Raw genomic sequence first — 21,043 nt, forward strand, 5'->3', positions numbered from 1 at the left:
AACTGCTGTAGCAGTTATACATCCTACATGCTGGAATGAAGAGGGTTCCTTATTCAATGGAAATTCTTCACCAGTTATCCCAAAATGTGGACTTTTCATTTAGAATCAGTTTTATCTTTGCTCTCAAGTATTTTGTGGCTTGTGGGAGGCAGAAGAAAAGAAGACTTCTCATGTGATCAGAAGTGCTAAGTAATGGACTGGTTTACCATCGAGGGAGGCAGCTACCAGTCAGTAGATTTGGAAACTGTTGTGGATTATCACACAGTAGTGCTGGAGTTCAGCTGTTTCAGAGAGCTGATTACAGAATTGCATTGTTAAGGCATAAACCAAATAGCTGCAGTTCCTATTAACTATTTCCTGATGGTAGTAGCAGTTTCCCTCTCAAATTAGACCATATCACTACCTTAAAAATAAGTGTTCATTCTAAAAAAATAGTACATAGGGAATAGAGCTAGTAACATAAGAATTCAGCTATATGTGGACTGGACTGTCCATTCATGGGCAAGAAAGAGGAAACTAAAGGTGGATAACAGTTGAATTTGAGGATAAAACACAAAAACCTCACCACTTTTAAGTGAATAAAAATTTATTTGAATGAAAAGTAAAGGCAGATACAAACTGTGGCTTAATCAAACAAAAAATGCTTGAAACAAACCTGATAAAGCCTGAGTAAAATAGCTTTAAAATACTCCTACTAGCTTCTGTGACACTCCATCGCATATGCCACGTATTCCTCACTTGCCTGAAGACTTTTTTTGTGATAGATTCTGGCAAAGAGAAAGGATTGCATTGTAGAAAATGAAATCTGATGAGTGTAGTGTTTTCTTTACAGAAAAGTTTTTTAAACACTGAGCTGTTTTTTTTTTTTTAATTTGTGAAGTTTGACAAGCATGGTAAAATTAATACATAAAGTATAAGTAAATTACATTCCACCAATGGAAACTTGACACTGATGATAAAAATGAGCAATACACATTTCCCATGACTCTCTTTCTGCTATTGATGGTAGTGGCAGCTGCATCTTCATACAGCTCAATCAGGGGCTCTGCAATGAACCTTTAAAACCCTTTTATTTCCAAAAATGGGACTTCAAAGTATTTTTTCTTTGTATTGTTACACATAATGACAATCAAGAAATTTTAAGCTGGGATTGACATTTAAAGAAAAAACACACTTCAGTAAGTTTTTGTAAGGAATTTGTGAGTGGACAAAGTAAAATATTACATAAAAGGATGCTATTATCATCCTATTTTTCCATATGCCCATCTTCCATTTAACTGACAGCTGGAGGTAAGGATTAATTTGGCTCGTAAATGCATAATCTTTTGCAGCTTTCAAGAAACTAATGATTAGTACTAGTCCCTCAAACGGGTCTTTCATGTGCTAAAAATGTATCTTTAAATTCTTTTCTGTACTTCCCTTTTCTCTGAGAAATGATATTCCTGGACATTTGGAAATAATAGGCTAAAACAAATGAGAATTTGAGTGCACCTGCAATGCAAGGATATCTGGCTGTGTACATAGTATAAAATACCTGCTAATCTAAACCCACTGCTAATCATCTTGAATTACACCTTTAAAACTAAAATTATCAAACACTTAAAATACACAATGAAAATGGTGTACCATTTGCAGAATTTCAATTTCTGTTCGAAGAGACTCACAGAAGCTTTCCCAATCATCATCTTCGCAATTTTCCAATTCTTTCTTAAGCCTGTGTTCAAAAGCAAATAAATTTTCAGATCGGAGAACTGTTGCTTGGGTAACTATTTTTTTCAGCTTTGGTCCCAGTTGTCAATTTGACTTATGTGAGGAAAACCCTCATCGATCTATTTGCACGATTGGGATTTAAGTTTGTTAGTTTTGTAAGTGGCAGTCCAATTTGCTGCTCTCCCACAAGATTGTTGGATTTCATTCAGCACTGACAGTTGTGATAGCAATGTGAGGAACTTGAGGAAGTGACACTTTGGGTTTTTAAAAAGCCTATCTTGACTAAGCGCTTTGTTAGACAAATTTTTGGACCTGTTGTTTTCATAAACTGTGAAAGATTTATGGCCTCATTAGTCATAATTTTCCTTATTTAAACATGTGAATTCGAATGTTGATAGGAAGTACCATATGTTACTGTTCTTACTTGCCTTGGATATCTATTGTAGCTGCTGGTGGAGACAGAATATTAGATTGGATGGGTCCTGTGCCTGCCCCTGTGCAGCCATTCCTCCATACGCCTCCATGTGAATTTGAATGTTGATACTCAGGAAGTACCATATGTTACTGTTCTTACTTGCCTTGGATATCTATTGTAGCTGCTGGTGGAGACAGAATATTAGATTGGATGGGTCCTGTGCCTGACCCTGTGCAGCCATTCCTCCATACGCCTCCACAGACTCCTTTGCTGTTGCTGCTTCTCTCTCCCCACTTCTCCTATTATTCTCCAGTGCCTACTGACTGTTTCCCAGTAGTCCCAGCCAGGAATTCTCCCCCTTCTCTACAATAAGTTCTAGTTTTAATACAGTGAGTTCTGCATTCAAAAGAACATTTAGTCATGCTAAAAGGAGACACCTAAACTTTGCACATCAATAACTGTAGTGGTTTAAATTAATACTCAATAGGCCAAGAGAAATCTATGCCAGAGCTTTTAGTAGTCTGATGAATACCAGGTGATGAGATTATACTGAGTCTTTCCATGGCTGTCATAAGAAAAGCATAATGAGAAAGCTGAGGTTCCTTATCCTTAATACAGTTTCAGCAAACAGTGTGAATATTCTGGGACATATAGACAGACTGAAAAATGGAGGGAAAGTGTATACTCTGCTTCTCATTAAATATCTAAACTGATGCATCAAAGCAGGACCTTGTTTCCTTTGAAGTTGAAAGAAGAAGTAGAAAATACTTTTAATATACTCTAATAAGGAATAAATTATTTAACCCTATTATATAGATGATGCACCTCTCTAGCTGTCCTACTGAAGATAGATTTTGTTTTCTACAAAAGAAAATGGCTTTATTAGAAGTAAAAGGTATAGCTTTATATGAGAAGAATAGCTTAGTCACTGTGTGGCATTAGAATAGTAGCATAAGATGGGACAGTAAGTTAATTTTGCTGTTTCTGTGGAAAATGTAGATATCTTACCATCAATATGAAAACACTATGAGCTCTGTTTGTATACAAAGGAGTAAATGCCTCTTATTTCAGGAATATTTCTCCTGCATTCATAATACACACAATTCTTCAGACAAAAGGAAACTTTGAACTACACTTTAAGAAATGAAATATTCACTGTGCTGTAGTACAGTGTTAGTTTACAGACCATTTTCATTGACAGAAGTTCATTTCAAGGTCTAGGATCAGCTTCTGATATCGATTGAACCAGCTTAACTTCATTACCTTGCCTCCCCATTCTTTTTCCTCTCTTGTGTTCTCTGTTAGCGTGAAATTAGAACCCTAATTTGTTTAAGACAAACAAAAGCCCTACTTTGCCTAATTTGCTTTAGGAAAAGACATAGTCTGATCATCTCAGAGAAAATGCGCTTTCATTGTCACCCACACTGTAAAATTGATGCACAGTCTGTTTTGCGAGTCGTCAGTTAAGAATGATACCAGCTCACGTTAGGTGTACGCTAAGGATAGAACAACTGGAAGATAAGTAGTACGAGTTGCTTATCTGTGTCCTGGGATTGTGAATTAATTACTACTGATGATGTGCTTTGAAATGGTAAGGTTCTGCAGGTGGACTTTAAAACTTTATTTAAAATATTTTATAAAACTTTTAAATGTGGTGACAGCATACCTCCTTACATAGCATGGGGTAGTGGTGATAAAAGACATTTGTTCAAATGTGGTGTTTAATTTTTATATTAATCAATTGATTCTGCTTTCAGGTCTTCCTTCTTTCTTATTTAGAAGCTAGATAATTACAGTATGTGCCAAGAATATTATGCTCACAAAACAAGGGCTGTCTGTTAGGTTACAGTCTACACAATTAATGCACTGGGGCCGTCTGAGTTACTGAATAAATGATGAAGTTTTACCAGAAGGAATGTGAGACAATGGAAATATTCAAAAAAATACTTAACCTGGAAGCAAATTTATCTTTTTCATTTTACATTTAAGACAAGCAGGATATTCATATTCATCTTCCCACGATCAGATTGAATATGCAAACTAATTATTCATGAAACTACATTGTTTAGATGGAGGCCAGGATTTCTGTCACCTTCATAAATGGAAAGAGTTGTACTTGTTGCCAGAACAAGGATAAATATGGCAATTATACCTTCCTTATATCTATAATAAAAAAAAGCAAATATCAAAAAAACCCCCAAACCAAAACAAACAAAAAAAAAACCCTGAAAAATCACATTAGCATTTGGCACTCGATATCCTGTGTTTTTGTTTTATCTTTAGCATTTGGTCCCCTTGATGACAATAAAATATATCTTTCAAAAATGTCATTGCACTGAATTAACAAAACATTGGTAAGTTACGATGTCTTAGGTAACAGGCTTTAGTGAACAGCTGGAGTTGAAATGCTGTATTAGCAAAAGGATGTTTGACTGTTCCTTTGAAAACCACCCAGGATAAATAGTCATAGCTAAACCTAGCCTTAAATCAAGTAGGTGGGACAACAGCATCAGCTTTTTTTGGATGCTAGCTGGCCCTAGGCTGAGCTCTACTATCGGTGGTCCATTTGCCATTACTCTTGAATGCCATAAGTGACAAAGAGATGGAGAAGGAGGAGATCACAGTAGACAATCGATCTTGCAGCTTAGAAATGAGCACAGCTATTAAATGTCATCGGCATTTGTGGTTGATACGCATGCTTCTTGAGTTTCAGCTGTATACGCAGAAGGCAAATAGGAAAAATAATTGTGAAATCAATACATGCTGGTGCTATGAATTGAAATATGATGAAAATAACGTTATTGTCTAATAGGTATCTCTGAAAATCATCCACAGATTTAGATTACTGGATCAAGACTTCAGTTCCCCAAACTTGCATTTCAAGGATAATTTCATGTAAAGAGGTCTCAAAGAAGAAATTGTTCGTGTAGAAGGCAGTGTGAGTATGTGCTTTTAGAGCCCTTTTTAATAAGTGGGGATGAAAGACCCTGCCTGGTTATTGTTGGAGTCGCAGAAGGAGCAAACTAGCTCTTGGTTATGTTTTGCTGAGACAAGTAAAAATTTTTTTTTTTTTTTCAGTTTCCTTCTTGTCTTTGCTTTGTTTATGACCACAGTTTTATTTTTTGATCATAAATACAAGGAAAGACGTTAGAGTGCATTATAAAATGAAATTAGTTGACAATGATATATGAAGCATAGAAATTATAGTACAAAATAAAGTTCCCTAAGAAGTTTATATATAAACTTGAGAGTATGCATGTTGATTTTTCTGAATTTTATCATAAAGGTCAGGAGAAATATTTATCAAGGTTTTAAGATTTTATTGAGACTGAAGATAAGTATAGACCAGTTTATTGTCTCAAGCAAATGTAGAGCTAACGCATTGAGGTCATTCAGCCTCAGTTCAGTAATGGGACTAAATTAATGTATATGTTTCTATAGTGAGAGCAAGATTTTGCTGGATATTTACAATTTGCTGACACTACCAAACAGAAAATGCTATTGATACAGCTGAAGAAGTCAATAAATTTCAGACTATTATAAATTGATTGAGGAAGAGGGAAAAAATGAGTCCTAAATGGAATTCAGTATATCAAAACATAAACTCAAGCACTTGAGTTGAACAAATAAATTATAGAAGTATGTGCTTGATGGAGCAGAAATAGAATAAAAATTAAGAAAGTGATCTAGTTGCATTAATAAATGCTAGCAAGAAGTTGAAACATGACAGTGAGCAGGATACTAGGCTACATAACAATGGGAATTAAATGTATATTAAATTAAATAGGAATACCTTGGGTAAAACCAGAAAATTTCAGCTTTTACTGTTCTGGCTCAAATGCTGATTGTAAAATACAGAGTTATCATTGATGAAAGCTTGCATTTTGTGAATACTCTCAGGCAACTATTTATAAAAGTAGTTATAGGTCTTTAAAAATGTGTGGTGTGTGGTTTTTTAATTCATATTTCCCAAATACATAAAATATTACAAGAACTCTTTAAGGAATATATTATTATAGATGGAAAGGTTAAGGCACACTGATTTAAACTGCACATTTAGGGTGAGATTTGCTTTTGTGCTGGCAGCAAACCAAAGTTGTACAGAGTACTTTCCATAGGAACTCTAAGGACAAGTTACACAGGAAAGCAAACATGTACAGGCATCAGAGATGTCAAAACTGAAATTATTTTCTAGGGGGTCAAAAACATTCCTATTGAAAGGCAGGACAAATTAATATGGCTCAATAATCCTTTTAGTTCAAATATCTTGATTTTTCTCTTCTACAGGGAAAATTAAATCTCAGTGTGGAGTATTAATATGACTACCCTATTGCTGAAACTAGTGTCTTTATAGTGTACTGCATTTGTTTCATGTGAACTGATAATTTTCTCAGTGCTAGACAAGATTTAGAATCGTCCTTGTTTCCTTCAGCATTATGGGCTATCCATTCTCTGCTCATCTTCCAGGTTGAATTCGTCTTTCTTGAAAAGCAGGTGAGAGGTTTGTACACTGTATTCTTACACCCTCCTGTTTTTTGTTGGAAATACCTCTTGCTTTTATCTTTTCCACAGCTATAATTATATTTGATGTTTATAGTTGTCTTTTATTACACAGTACACTCAGGCCTCTCTTCTCCTCTGCTTCCAGGTACCTATTATTGAAGTCCTTAGTTGTGTACAAGTACATAAACTTGCACTGTATATAATTATATTCCTTCCCTTTTTAATGACTGCAGTCTAAAAGTTGTGAAATTATTCAATTGTTTTACACTATTTACATAAATTATTCCAAAGTCATTATTTAAAACATTAAGCAAGACCAGCTTTGACTTTAGTTACCTTGTTCCAGACCTCAAATTTCTTTTTTCAGACTTATTATTGTTGTTACTATTAGTCATTTCCATACTCAATATGTTTAATATGTCTTCCCCAGGTTAACTAGTAGTTTCCCATGTGGGATAACATCAAGTAGTTTACCAAAGTCTAGATGGATGGCATTTGCATTTTCTTTGTCTAACCAATTGGTTGTCTTATCAAAGAAAGATACCATTAGTCAGATTTGATCTACTTTTTGTAAATTCGTACTGCAATTTATAATGGACACCTATTTTAGCATAATTCAAACCATAATAGTTCCACTGGGCACTGCTATTAAAAAGAAAAGCTTAAAAAATCGATGAGGAGATTGTCATTAAAAACCTCATTTTGAACCACATATATTACTCCAGAGATAGATGTTTTCTGATTAAAAAATTTAACATAAAATTAAATTGCAAATATTTTTCTTTTAAACCACCAGAACCATGCATGGCTTTAGGCAGACTGCTGTTAGTGCGAAACATTTGTTCAGCTGTAACGAACATATTTTCTTTATGATTTGTATAAAAGAAAGCATTGTTTTTTTCCCTCCTAACTTTGGTAATGGAGTTTCTTTTTCTGTATTATGAAATATTAGAAGCAATACCATATTTTTAGCAATTAGGCAAGTATACAACACCTTGAATTATTTACAAAGTAAGCTGACTTTGTGCATTTCCATTCTGCTACTGTTTTCAGAAATAGAACAGAAATTCAGGTTTCAAAGAAACATTTTATCCTTAGTCTACTTTTAGAACAGTGTGAAAAATACCAGTTTTAGGAAGAAACTGTCTGTTCTTAATCTAAATAAACTTTAATTAAAATTATTTCTAGGTTGCTTTACATAAAGCAACACAAATCTGAAATTAAAATGTGAAAGAAGATAAATAATTAATATAGTCAGTAATTAAAATGAATATAATAGTGAAATGACATAGTTAGGAATTTACTGGTATCAGTTAGTCTCTGCTTGGCTCCTGTATTATTCCTCTAAAGTGATGCTACTTGCTACCTGCCAGGGAAATGTAACTCAAGAAAACTGATGCTAAAGATGTTTCCTGCTGTTTCGTGTTTGGGGTTGGTGTTGGCACTGGCAGAACAGATGATTAAAATAAGGCTTTTGATTTTAATTGCAGATCTTTTCTGAAAAAAACCAAAAAACCAAACTCTTTTCCTAAATATTTCTCTGGGTTGTGCAGCTGTGTCATGAGGCTTTCAACTTCCAGGTTGCTACTTTGAGGAAGAGGGTACAGTGTCTTATCCATTACTATATCTGTGCCATTCAGATTTTGGTTAGCTTTTTCCTGTGTCTGATGTGTATTAGAACAAGCCTTTAACTGCAGCACCAACAGCTGCTGGAATTAGTGGTGTGTGCTTCTCATGACCTTTTGTAATTCTTTGATGGATTTGGGAGAAATTTTATGAAATTGCAGACACCATATAGGGCATTTTTCTCAGATCAAAGATGAATTGCTGTAATTTGAATTAGTTGGTGACACTCTTCAGCAGAAATGCAATTTACTTTGAGATATATACTTAATTGTAATGAAGATTCCTGCCTTGCCAGCTACTTTTGATATTGATTTTTAAGCTGGGACTAGGTGTGTTATACAATAACACACTTACAGGATGATCTGGGAGATACATATATTAGGCTATTGATGCTGTCTCTCACATGTGTTCTAGGCAAGCATTAAAAAACATTGGTATTTTTACCATTTAGAGAGTGGTGTGGTTTCCTGCTCTGTAAAACAAAACAATAAAATTTTGTGCTTATTTCAGAGGGGAAAAAAATTTTTTTTTGATACACATTACTTCTGTCAAAATGTTATTCTCTTTATCTATACTAAGTATGATTTTCAGTAAAAACTAAAATTCAATTCTTGCAATAGATTCTCTGTGTGGGGAAAAAAAGCTTATTTTGTTAGGCTAAAAAGGTAGTTTCTCAAACATAGTAGGCTCACTCACATTGATTTTAACGTAACGCAAACTGACTCCTACTAAGATATACACTAGTATATGTAAGATTGCATCAGTTGGCACTTGGGCTGCAAAAGGTCCTTTACAAGCGCCAAAGGTGCATCTAGACTGTCAGGAGGGCTCTTGGTTCTTCCCAGGTGCCTCATATTTTAGTTTTTCTCACTGTCATGGCATGAATTCTTCTTTATTCTGAGATGCCCTTCACAGGGCACCTACAGGAGTGGACAGGACAATTCACTCAAGGATCTGCTCCAGAGAGGCTACTGGCATCAGCACGAGCTCTGCTGCAGCAGCTGTGGTGACTCGGATATGTCTGTGGCACATCGTAGAGTATGCAGTGCACAAGCCAGGTATTGTTGCTTTGAACCAGCACTCTGCTGTGCTGGACATCGCTCTGTCAAGCATTTAATTCATTTTGAATGGCAAGTATGTGCACAGACATGATGCTATATCTTGATGTCACGGAGGCAGTGCAAAGGGACCAGATCAGATATGATCTCACTGAATGCTAGGCAGTGTGGAGATAACTGGTTTGTTGCCAGTAATGCTTCCTCTGTGCTGTGTAGGCACAAGCCAATGCATATGGCTTTATATCAAAACCAGCGTGGTCAGCAGGTCCAGGAAAGTGATTCTCCCCCTGTACTCGGCACTGGTGAGGCCGCACCTCGAGTACTGTGTTCAGTTTTGGGCCCCTCACTACAAGAATGACATTGAGGTCCTGGAGCGTGTCCAGAGAAGGGCCACAAAACTGGTGAAGGGTCTGGAGAATATGTCTTATGAGGAGCGACTGAGGGAACTGGGCTTTTTTAGCCTTGAGAAGAGGAGGCGGAGAGGAGACCTGATCACTGCCTACAACTACCTGAAAGGAGGTTGTGGAGAAGTGGGTGTTGGTCTCTTCTGCCTAATGACAGATGATCGGACGAGGGGGAATGGTCTCAAGCTGCACCAGGGTAGGTTTAGATTTGACGTACGGAAGAAGTTCTTCACCGAAAGGGTTATCACACACTGGAACAGGCTGCCCAGGGAGGTGGTGGAGTCACCATCCCTGGATGTGTTTAAGAGACGGGTGGGATGAAGTGCTGAGAGATATGGTTTAGTGGTGGACAGATACGGTTGGACTGGATGATCTCTAAGGTCTTTTCCAACCCAGTGATTCTATGATTCTATATGTATTGATCTATGGGCTGTTTTCTCCCCCTTCTGCAATACACCATTATAATTGGTTCACTGGACAATTCAGACCAGAAGAGATGTCAGCAGGTCATCTGGCCCAGTGTCCTTCTCAAAGCAGGGTCAGCTCCAAGGTCAGACCAGGTTACTCAGGGTCCAGTCAAGTCTGAAAGTCTCCAGCGATGAAAACTATGCATCCCCTTTGGGCAACCTTTTCCTTTGCTATACTATCCTCATGCTAAAAAAGTTTTTTCTTAAATTTATTCTTAGCCTCTCTTAAATCAACTTCTGCATTTTGCCTTTTGTTCTCCCACTGTGCAGGATAGTGCAGATCCCAGCTCCATCTTGATGGCTTCCTTGTAGGTACTGGAAAGCAATCGGGTACTTCCAGGGAGAACCTGCACTATTTATAGCATATAATACTTTGAATTCCCTTTCGTTCTCTTAAATCAGTGGTCTAAACCAAGGAGTGATGAGTAGGTTTTGTTAAAAAAAACCAAAAACTGATAAAGTTGTATGAGTCTGATAAGGTTTGGGATAATTCTACACAGCTCAGAGCTCTGATACATAGAAGCAGACAGATGAGGATTGCCTGCTCGGCTCCTCTGAAAAGCACAGTCTGTTAGTGCTGATACGAAAGTGCAGTAACATAGCTGTGCTGCTTCTGGCATCTGAGTTAACTTGTTCAGGGCTATTTCCCTCTCTAAAGTATTGAGCCTTTCTGAGTACACATGAGATCAAAAGAAAGTGCAAGCTAAAAGTATGATTTAGGCAAATCTAAATTTTGGTCGGTATCTGAAGTGAAAAAATATTTCAATGTAAAGAAAATTTCTTCAATGTATTATTGCACCTCAAGGAGCGCTCGCTTTCTGTGATAGTAACAGCAGTAGGGAGCACTTTGTGTTTTGCACCACTTGCATTTTGCATTCATGCAATTATCAAATAATGTAAGCGTATCTTGACCATAAAGTGAGGTGTTTTATGGAATAAAAAAATATCATAATCCTTCTTGCTTAATTTGTAAATGACACTTGATGGTTTTGTGGTTAATAGAATTTAATATATTTCATCTGCTGTTGTGTTTTCCACCCAGACAAAACCAAAGTATCATTCCACAGAGCTGTGAGTTAATTTCACTATGTAGAAAGGCTACAAGGATTTGAATGGTTTGCCTAGGATCTCATAACAATCAGTGGCAGAGCTGGGCATTTAAAGTAATATAATCTTTGCTACTTCTGTACCTTATACACAGGAAATCTGTTATAGAAAACTAATTATGCCAATTTGAATATTAAGTGGCATCATGGCAGTAAACTACTCCAAGGGAAGTATGTATTTAGAAGGAAGTTGACAACCTCATGTATCATAAAACCTAATATATCATGATGGAATTAAAAATGTGAAAGTGTGAATTATAATATGCTCTCTTCCAGAATTGTTGCTGTTATTGTTATTTACACTGTCTACTATGTATCTGTTGAATGCAAAATTTTTGCTACTGTATGCAGAATTGTGAGCTAATTAGTTTTTATGTTGAGGGAACTTTGGCCATGTCTCAACACCATGTAAGAGGTTGAAGCGAGTTAGCAAATAGGGCTGATATATAATTTTCTTTCAGAAACTGATATTCAGCAAAAACTAGGCCCATTACAAAATTGTCTTCCAGAAAAATGCTCAGGTTTCTCTGCAAAATTTTTTTTTCCATTGAAAATTTTCAGAAACAAGAATTTATTTTGGTCAAAAACTTAGAAATGCATATGGAAAAACCATGATGGTAATAAAAGTTGTCATTTCCCTATAGATTCCTGTTTGAGAATATTTTGGGCCAGCTTTTCTAGGAGGAGTTCCTTTGCATCATCTATTAAATATTTTTAAATACTCATGAGCACTTCTATCTGGAACATCATAAAATAGGCGAAAGATGGTTAATTCTGTGACATGGGACTTTCTGCACTGGAAGATTTTTTTGTTGAAAACATTACATTATTTTCTGCATAGTGAAAACATAGATGTCTGACTTGATCAAAATGACAAGTGCGTCATTACCACTCAGTTCCTGGGAAACAGTATTCGCTGTTAAGGAAAATGATGCAAGATCTTCTGTCTTGGTTATATCTTCAAAATTTTGCTGTAAACTAGTTTAATTAGAAGGCAAACTAGAATAGATGGTAGGGATCATAGAGAAAACAAACCTACATTTAGTAGCTTCAATACAACGTGCACCTGACCCAAAGTTACTGTGGACAATCCACTCCAGTGCAATGTAAGGGTGAAAGTCTGTAATAAACAACAGGAACTCGTGTCCTGTGATAAAAATGATTGTTTCTTCTGATTTCAAAGTAGTATTGTAGAGGAAAGGTAAAATAATCATTGACACCAGGACTGGTCTGTAGTTACAGACCTAAAATTAAATTTAGGAACTTACTAACATCATACCCTTACCTTAAACATTCAGGATCGTTCTGAGGTTTTTCAGTGACTTGGACTTTCTCTGCTTCTAAATCTTTTGTCATTCTTTCAGCCTCCCTGATTGCTTTCTCAAGGTCTGAACATAAAATAACAGTTACCTTAAATACATATTAATCATCTGTAAGCAAAGACTTCCTACGTTTTCTGAATTTATCTTTTCTAATGTTTCTTTGTGAAACTGTTTGTAGGGTAAAGGCATCCCAATAAAGAACATAAATTATTTTGCTATTGTAATTGGTATGCATATTGCAATCTTCTAGAAAATGTCATTCCTTTTCCCAAACAATTTCTGACCATATTAATGGCTGGTCTTTCTTTGCTTTCTTACTGTGACATGTTATTTACATATTTGTGAAAAAGTTACTAAACCACTTCCAGATTATATTTTTATCCAGATTTCAAAATCATCCCAATAGCTTGTGATCACCTTTGACACACAACCTTTCTTGGTTCCCTCTGTATCTTTTTAGTTGTTTCTTTTATTAGGGTTTCTTGTGTAATCAACAAAGTTCTATGTGCAGACTTTATCTAGGCAATGACTTTCATATAATAACAGGCAAGTGTCAGAAAAGAGATGACAGTTGAATTTACTACTCAGAGGTTTAGCACCAAGGCCAAATCTGTCATTATCAATCCAAGCCATTTTTTTTCTTAAACATACGAATTTTAATAACATTCTTTAATTACAGATTAATGGGTTTCCAGCAATATTAAATGGAGAATTTAATGTTTCAAAGTGAACTTAAAATCAACATTAAAGTATATGACTTACAACAAAAGTAAATATTTCTTTTTCATAGTTATAGGTTATGATTCAGCAAATCTGTAGACCTCAGTATCACTGACATTTAAAATAACAAATATGGATTTCAATAAGATTTATAACCATGTTTAAAAATTATGTATCACATTATGTAAAAAAATATTAAAGTTTTGTTTCTAAGACTTCTTTTTCTTGGGAAAAATAACTTGACAGAAAACATTTTTCAGAAGCATCGGTAAAGCCACAAATAATTATCATAAAAAGTGATTATCAGGCAAACCTTTGAGTTCACTTTGGAGGGTAAATAAATACTGCTTTAATTCATTCTTTTGCAGCTGGAGTGTATTTAACTGAACATTTTTATGTTCCATTGACTCCATTTCTAAGAAAAAGATATATTTTAGAATTAAAATGCATTCCAGTTTTAGTCTTAATGATATAATCTTAAATATTCTTAACTACTTCTACCAACCTTCAGCCAGTCAAAAAGAACCTTAAATATAAAACTAAAATTGGTTGTATAAAATCCAGTTCACAGGGAATTATGTCATATAATGTATTCATAACCATGAAAAAAAATTTTTTTTCAATGTTATTCAGATGTTCAACATATTTTTTTTTTTGACTGGACATAAGAAGAAATGCAAATGTTTTGCTTTAGAGTTACTTCAGCTATAAGATGACTTATTGAATAGGTGGTAAACAAACGCCTCTCAGCAGGACTAAAATGAACTCATTTTGTTACAGACATTTGAACCTGACCATTGACAGCATCTGGAATTAATTATGTTTGTTTGCCTGATTGGAGATCCACACACAATTTCCTTGTTACTGAAAATTCTCTCTTCAGTGTCATCAATGTGCTCAGGGCTACAGGAGACAGACAGACAGCTGGACCTTAAAAAAGGTGCAGTTTAAAAGGATAGAATCAAAACAGCAATAAACCTGGAGAAGAATGTTAGTCACCTTTCATGTCCTAATGATCTAACCTTTAAGAGATCATTTGACTGATCAGATCTGTCTGAATATGTAAAAATTAATCAATAAAAATAACAGGTAATGCCAAATAAAAACTTTTTTCAGTTGTAGATCAGAATCAGAGCCACAGGAAATCATAAAGAAGGTACCACTGAGTACAAACTCAAATGGAAAGTCATATTTCAATAACTTTACATCAAAAATCAGTAATTCAAAGTGCTGGCCCTTAATGAATCATAGAATCATGAGACTGGAAAGGACTTTGTGTCGTCATCTACTGTGTTCCTTCTACTAAAGGCAGGATCTGTTATTTCTATCAGATGCTTGTCTAACCTGTTCTTATATACTTGGATAATGGAGACTCCCAATTCCTTTAGTAATGGATCTCCCAAGGCAGGTTGTTTCAGTTGCTCACTGTTCTTAGAAAGATTTTCAAACACCCAGCCAGACTCTAACTTATTGTGGTTTACACTTGTGACTTTTTATTGAGGTCACTACAGAGAATATATTAATTTCCTTTTTACAGAACCCTTTAAAGATATGAAGACTGATATCTATCTTCCATCAGACTTTTCCTTCACAGGTTAAATAACCCCAGTTCTTTAATTTTTTTCCTTCTCATGTTCTCCAGATCTCTGATCACTCTCACTGGTTACATGTGGATTCTCTCCAGCTGTTCTACAATTTTTCTTGATGTGTAACATCCAAAACTAGATGCACAGTACTCCAGCTGAGAGGTTAACTGCCCTAAAGAGTGAAGGATTATTTTGCATGTTTTAGGGGTCAGAATTATGTTTATGTATCAGTATGGTGTTGGCATTCTAATGTCATTGACTCATGTTCAGGTTGTGATCCACAATGACTCCTATTTCCTTGCTGAAGGACTGCTGTTCAGTCTGACTCTCTGTTCTGAGAAATCTCATACTCTGTATCTTAACTCAAAGATAAAGTTATACGGTGGCGGTAAAAGACCAGTCCTAAAAGACATCTGTGCATGTAACTCTTTTGATGTTAAGGAAATTCACATCCCATATGTGATTAGAGTTATTGCAAACCTAGTATAGTATGTTATGTATGAGAGTGCACCTCTGTGCTGGTTGACATCAGACATTGTGAGCCACTTCTGAAGGTCTGCTGCTTCTCCTCATAGTGCTCATAGTCAGAAAAGACTAAAGAGGTGCTCATTACGCTTGTGTAGTATGGTATATCAAACCACACTCTTAAGAGGAAGCTCCAGACAGCAAGGGAATGGAAATAAAATTAGTGTTTTGCACAGCTATTTTTCATTGTTCTGTATTAATTCTATGGTAATCCAGGATAAAATAATTTAATGTAAGACTTACCATTTTTCAACAGAGCTGCCTCGTTCTCTAAATCATTTATTTCAATCTTGACTTTTTTTTTAATCAGAAGATCTCTGTTACTTGTTAGTCCATACTCATTGTTAAACTCTGTTACTTCTCTAGTAAAATTATCTTCCTCTTCAGTCATTTTTCTCTTTGCATCTGTCTGAAGAAAAGAAAGGGAAAATTGAATGCTCATGTGAAAAAAAGGAAGTCTCTGTTAAGCTAGGCAGACTGAAACACCCTGTTTATCCTTAAACTCATAGTATAAATATAGTATATTTACTTTTCTTGACTTATGAAAACATGAAAATGGTCAAAAGCTCTATCATTTTGCCTGTTATAACCCTTTTTCTTTTTTTAGTGAATTATATATTTTTAATAAGAAAACATTTTAAAAAATCACTACATTCCAGACTTCTGCCAGCAGTTTTTTTATTGAAATTAGTAGAAATTTCTGCTTAAATTCAGATAGTATGGCCAGTCTGTTTTTTAGATTGTTATTAAATGAAATAAAGGTGTTGTTTATTCTTCTGCAGAATACAGACTTTAACTTCCTCAATAACTACCAAGAAAGCTATAGTTGACAGGAAGTTACTGTTTCATTTTCTGGAAAAAATATTTTAAAGAGAAAGGCACAAGAGAGAACAGAAAAGCTTGTTGTCTGCATGTGTTGCAAGTAGCTACCTTTTAAGAGGTGGCTAGGTGTGTCGTGTCTAGTATCAGAGATATTGTGTATCAGGATTCCTAAAATCTGGTGTTGACCTCCCTAAGTTTTTCCCTTGATCCTTCTCAATCTGTTTCATTGTGGATGAGGCAGTCCAATTTAAGATGAGAATTTCCGAGTTTTATTTACAAAGGAAATATGTCAGAATTGCAGTACAGTCACACAATAGCAGATATTAGAAAATGAAGCCAAGAATGTTAAATGAGCTTTGTAGATAAACTGCAGCAAATATTACCTTAGATCATGCTTTAAATTAAAATTGAGAATTTATCTACATTTAGATTGTTAAGTATGGTAGAATAAAAAATAATACATATATGTTTTCCTGGTTTAAAACATTACATCTTCCATATTTTCAGATTTTAAATGTGACTACTCTCACACAGTAGAAAAGAGCTGTCTGAATACTGTAGCTGGAAACATACAAAGATTTTAAGAAGACTGGTTTTTTGATTAATAAGTTCAGCTTTCTGTTTTTCTAAGCTGTCTTCATGTTTCTTCAGTATTTCTAGGGAGAAATGTTTCTCGGACAGGTGCTGAACCTTCCAAAAGAAAAAAAAAAGGTTATAAATTGTTTATTGTTTTGGTGTTTCATATACTTTGATATTGTGCATAAGGATCTTGGTCCAGTTGAAACACAGCTGGCATAGCTGCTGGACTAGTAAACCATAATAGCTGGTTTTCCCCCCAGTAATCTTCCAATATACCACTAAGCTTTTGAAAAATATCCTTTCTTTAAAAAGCACATTTAGTGCTGATCTATCTTTCTAAATGGCATTTTAAACTCTGTTTGGTTTAGGAGACTTTTCTAGGTTAAACCCAGGAAAAATATTGATCACATGGGACATTTTGCCCAACCTAACGCAGAGTCCTCCACCTAGCTGTGTAAGGTTAGCTAATCATGTACTAAATCAGACAGTAATGTTGAAGCAACAGGCGTCCATCATTGTTCTCACTGAATGGCTGTACACGTCATCAACTTTGCAATGCTGCTGTTGCATAGGTGCAGGAGGGAGGCATTTGCTCATATTGTTTTGAGCAATGTTTCTGGAATTCTTAGCCAAAGAACTGTAATGGAAATTAGCTCATTGGTTAAATACGGCTTGACCATAACCCTCCCCAAGCTTCAAATTCTACTTTACATATAATTTTGGTTTTAGTTTTATAAATTTTAAACAGTAGTTTATCTGATAGAAGGGCATGCTGTTCAACCAATGCATTTTCAAAATTTGCTGAAGATTTCTTCTCAATTGTCCAGTGCATCTACTGTATCATTGTCTAACCCTAGTTCAGATATATGGTGGGACAAACCGTAATAGCAGATGAAGAGGAAACAGCTAAGCGTTAAAGAGTTTAAAGGATGAGAATCGTTCATCTGATGAAGTAAAGAAAAGGAGGACAAGAGAATGACTCAGGCTGCAATACTCAGAACAATAAGTAGGAAATGGTGGCCCACAGACTGTAAAGGCACAGGGTAAGTATCAGGAAGTAAATTGAATAGTCAGGCTGATACATGACTGTTTGTGTGTGAAGTATAAAAGACCAAATAATAGTGATATTACAGAGGTAAAAATGAAAAGATTGCAAAATGAAATAATGTAGATGATTTTGGAGAGGGTGTAGATGAAGTGCATTTGTCCAAAAAAGGAGGAGGATAGTGGAATCAAATGCACTAAGACTAGAATCTGAGAGTTGCAAAGAAAAAGATCAGATATTTTCCTTATCCCTGATATGTCTGACAAGTTAAGTGTCCAGGAAATGCTTGCCTCAGAAATATTTCTTTTACATATTAATTCAAAGAAGGTAGATTGTCTTATACCACTATTTATATTACTGAACATCACTAGCTGCAGTGTAGTTTCTCCATCTGTAAAATGTCAACTTAATCTATGCATTTGCAACAATTTTTTTTTTAAGATATCACTGAGCCATGAAGAGCAAAATGCTATAATTTGGGTTCTAATTACATGCTACCTGATTTTACAGAACAGATGGGGAAAAAAAAAAAAGGCATTTCCTGGGAACCTTTGATTGACCACAGGCAGTCTCTGTGAAATAGATGTCAAACACTTCTGAACCCGGTCTCATCTGCTCGGTCATGCGTAAGCTGCTGTGCATGAACCTGCTTGGATATGTATGGTTATAAAGAAGTGCAGCTATTTGGCGTGGGACAAATTGAACAGCATTAGCTGAACAGCGTTATTTAATATTATTTGAATTACATTAACTACTGTAGACATATGTAAACTTGATTCCTGTACTGAAAAATAAATTAAGGAATTTCAATAACTATATAATCTTTAAACCTAAATACAGTCTAATTGAAATTCATTTGCCTATTCTGCTTGTTTTCTGTATCATTTCCTATCTGTAAATGAATCAATGTCAGACTAAGCAAGCAAGTAAAATATATTTCTGTCGACATCAGTGAGAATATTACTAATCCTGGTGGGTAAAGCACGTAAGATTTAATTAGGAATAGTTCTTCAGCTCTTCCCATTAGTCTTTTACAATAATGGACCTACTCTTGGGACCTTCAATACCTACCACATAAACCTTGATTATAAATCACAATGCATCAATAACATATTAGTAGTATAAACATAAAATTGTGGTCTTAATAAATAAATTTATGAACAAGACTACAAAAGACTTTACCTAACGAGCAACACCCAGATATAATCTGTGTTAGTAAAATAAGCTACTGTTTTAAAGTGCTTTGGGGCTCTGAGATCATGGCATTCATAAATGCAAGCACATGAATAACTGCTTGCATGATTATAGTTTCAATTTGCAAACAAGTTCTCTTTTATTCTGACTCCCCTCGCAGTAATGTTATTTATTATATATATTACATAGACTTTTACAAAAGGCAGAAGAGCCTGTTTTTTGAATAATGAAAATCTTCCTCCAAACCTTTACTTTCACAACTAGGTGAGGTAATCCCCCAAATGTTCTCAAAGATGTTTACTTAAGTGATAGGATACAACAGTTCTGAGTTCAAAGGAGGCTCCACATGCTTTCCTGTGGTGCATGCAGGTTCTGCCAGTGCTGATACTTAAGCACACAGGGATGACATTTAGACTTCATTTTCAGGCACAAGAAAATGGATTTTTAAATCATTTGTAACCACAGGTATTAATGGTGAAAACCTCTATAAAACGGGAAGCTTAATCTAAAAATAAGTCTGCAGTTTGGTTAAATGGAAAGCATAATAAAATCTTAAAAATATTTCATAGATTCGGGAACTTTCCTTTGTCTTCAGCATCCCTAGAAACACTCTTAGGCCTTGTGAGTCCTAACTGTGAGCCCAAGCTCACAGGGAGATCTTTAGCATATGGCTTCAGATCCTGTGAAGTAAACATAGGGAATACTCCCATATATTTTCTGTGAAAGGCCTTTAGTGAATGCCAGTGGGAAACGAAGGAATGTTTTCCGGTCCTCTGAAGGAGAGTGCTATAGCAAGCTTCAGGATTGTGAAGACTGTACCTGAAGTTAGTCTTCCCCCAGTCTGGTGGCTGTGTCTGGTGGATGGACCAACCTGCCATGGCGGTCGTTCCCTGCCAAGCTCTTTCTGTGGAGCAGGAGAGATTTTTACATGCGCATGTGCTATCTCCAGTGCTCCCAGAGTTTTGGAAGTGTTACCTGGAAACATTCCTACCTCTGAGATAAGCGAGTCCCTGAACATAGCCAGGGCCCGGTCTAAAGGGTGAGATTTGTGTGAGGGGAAAGACATTGACACAGTTTTTTTCACTGCACAGTGTAAGTTTTCTCACTGCTGTGTGATTCAGTAGGTGAAGCATACTCCTGGAAAGTATTTATGAGTATTTCAGGTCATATATTCCTATAAGAATAGGTCATATATTTGTAAATATAATGTACTTCATTATTATTATGTATACTATAAACATGCTTGCTTACCTTGGTTTCTAATTTCTTTTTTGCAGTGTTCAGCTCTTCTTTTATTTGGTTAATTTTTTCATAACTTCTGTTTATGTCAAATTTAGCTGCAACACAACAAAAAGCTGTAAGACTTTGTGCTCAGTTTGTAAAAGTTGCATTCTTATAAAAATGTGCCACTGGCGAGAAGCAGCCAGGCAGGTTGCCTGCCGAGCTTTCCCTGAGAATGTTCCCCTCGTTGAGAGCACAGTGGGCCCACGCTGCTATTCCTCTAGGAGATGGAGACGCCATTCACTGAGGACAGCGCTGCCGCAAGACCCACAAGATGACGGACATGGTGCAGACCTTGTTGGATGAGGCGCCTCTTCTCCCCCGCCTGCTTCTCTGTGAGCTGTATTTGCTGAAACAAGGCATCCAAGTTCATTTCTATCTTCTTGTGGAGTCTGGGCTCTCCAGCTCTTGCTGCTTTTGTGGAGGGCTGGTTGATGAAAGCTGGAGGAAGGTGAGACTGGTCCCAGCCACCGCCCTTCCCTCAGGGCTCTGTGCCCTACTAGGCCTTGGCCTCTGGCCTCTGCATCCCGGGGGGGTCAGGAAAGAAACCCAAGACCACAGAGCTCAGGTGACAGGATGCAGATGAGGAGAAAGGGATGCCAGTGTGATGTGCGGGCTGTGGGAAGTGGAGGGGTAAGAGTGAACCTTGGAAAGAGGAAAATGTGGATGACTGGCTGGAA

The 21,043-nt window shown here is 36.0% G+C and overlaps 1 protein-coding gene across 1 annotated transcript; it reads right to left on the reverse strand.

Annotated features, from left to right (window-relative positions):
* Positions 1–734: 734 nt before the first annotated feature.
* On the reverse strand, positions 735–20,736 carry CCDC172 (coiled-coil domain containing 172). The gene is made up of 8 exons (XM_010154278.1): positions 20,658–20,736; positions 20,334–20,419; positions 16,838–16,954; positions 15,686–15,851; positions 13,645–13,746; positions 12,575–12,677; positions 1,627–1,714; positions 735–767 (listed from the first exon to the last, which is right to left on the reverse strand). Exons 1-8 carry the CDS (start codon positions 20,734–20,736, stop codon positions 735–737), a joined length of 774 nt encoding a protein of 257 aa, XP_010152580.1.
* Between the last annotated feature and the right edge of the window lie 307 nt (positions 20,737–21,043).

The sequence above is a fragment of the Eurypyga helias genome, unplaced genomic scaffold (assembly GCF_000690775.1).
Source record: "Eurypyga helias isolate BGI_N326 unplaced genomic scaffold, ASM69077v1 scaffold616, whole genome shotgun sequence".
Classification (NCBI taxonomy): domain Eukaryota; kingdom Metazoa; phylum Chordata; class Aves; order Eurypygiformes; family Eurypygidae; genus Eurypyga; species Eurypyga helias.

What these genes read in the sequence shown, in the direction of transcription:
- CCDC172 (XM_010154278.1), bottom strand. Translation starts at nt 20,736, where the DNA reads ATGAACTTGGATGCCTTGTTTCAGCAAATACAGCTCACAGAGAAGCAG. An exon ending in GGCAGCTCTGTTGAAAAATG is followed by an intron (nt 13,747 to 15,685) that starts GTAAGTCTTACA and finishes TCTTTTTCTTAG; the next exon opens with AAATGGAGTCAATGGAACAT. An exon ending in CCTCCAAAGTGAACTCAAAG is followed by an intron (nt 12,678 to 13,644) that starts GTTTGCCTGATA and finishes TTTTATGTTCAG; the next exon opens with ACCTTGAGAAAGCAATCAGG.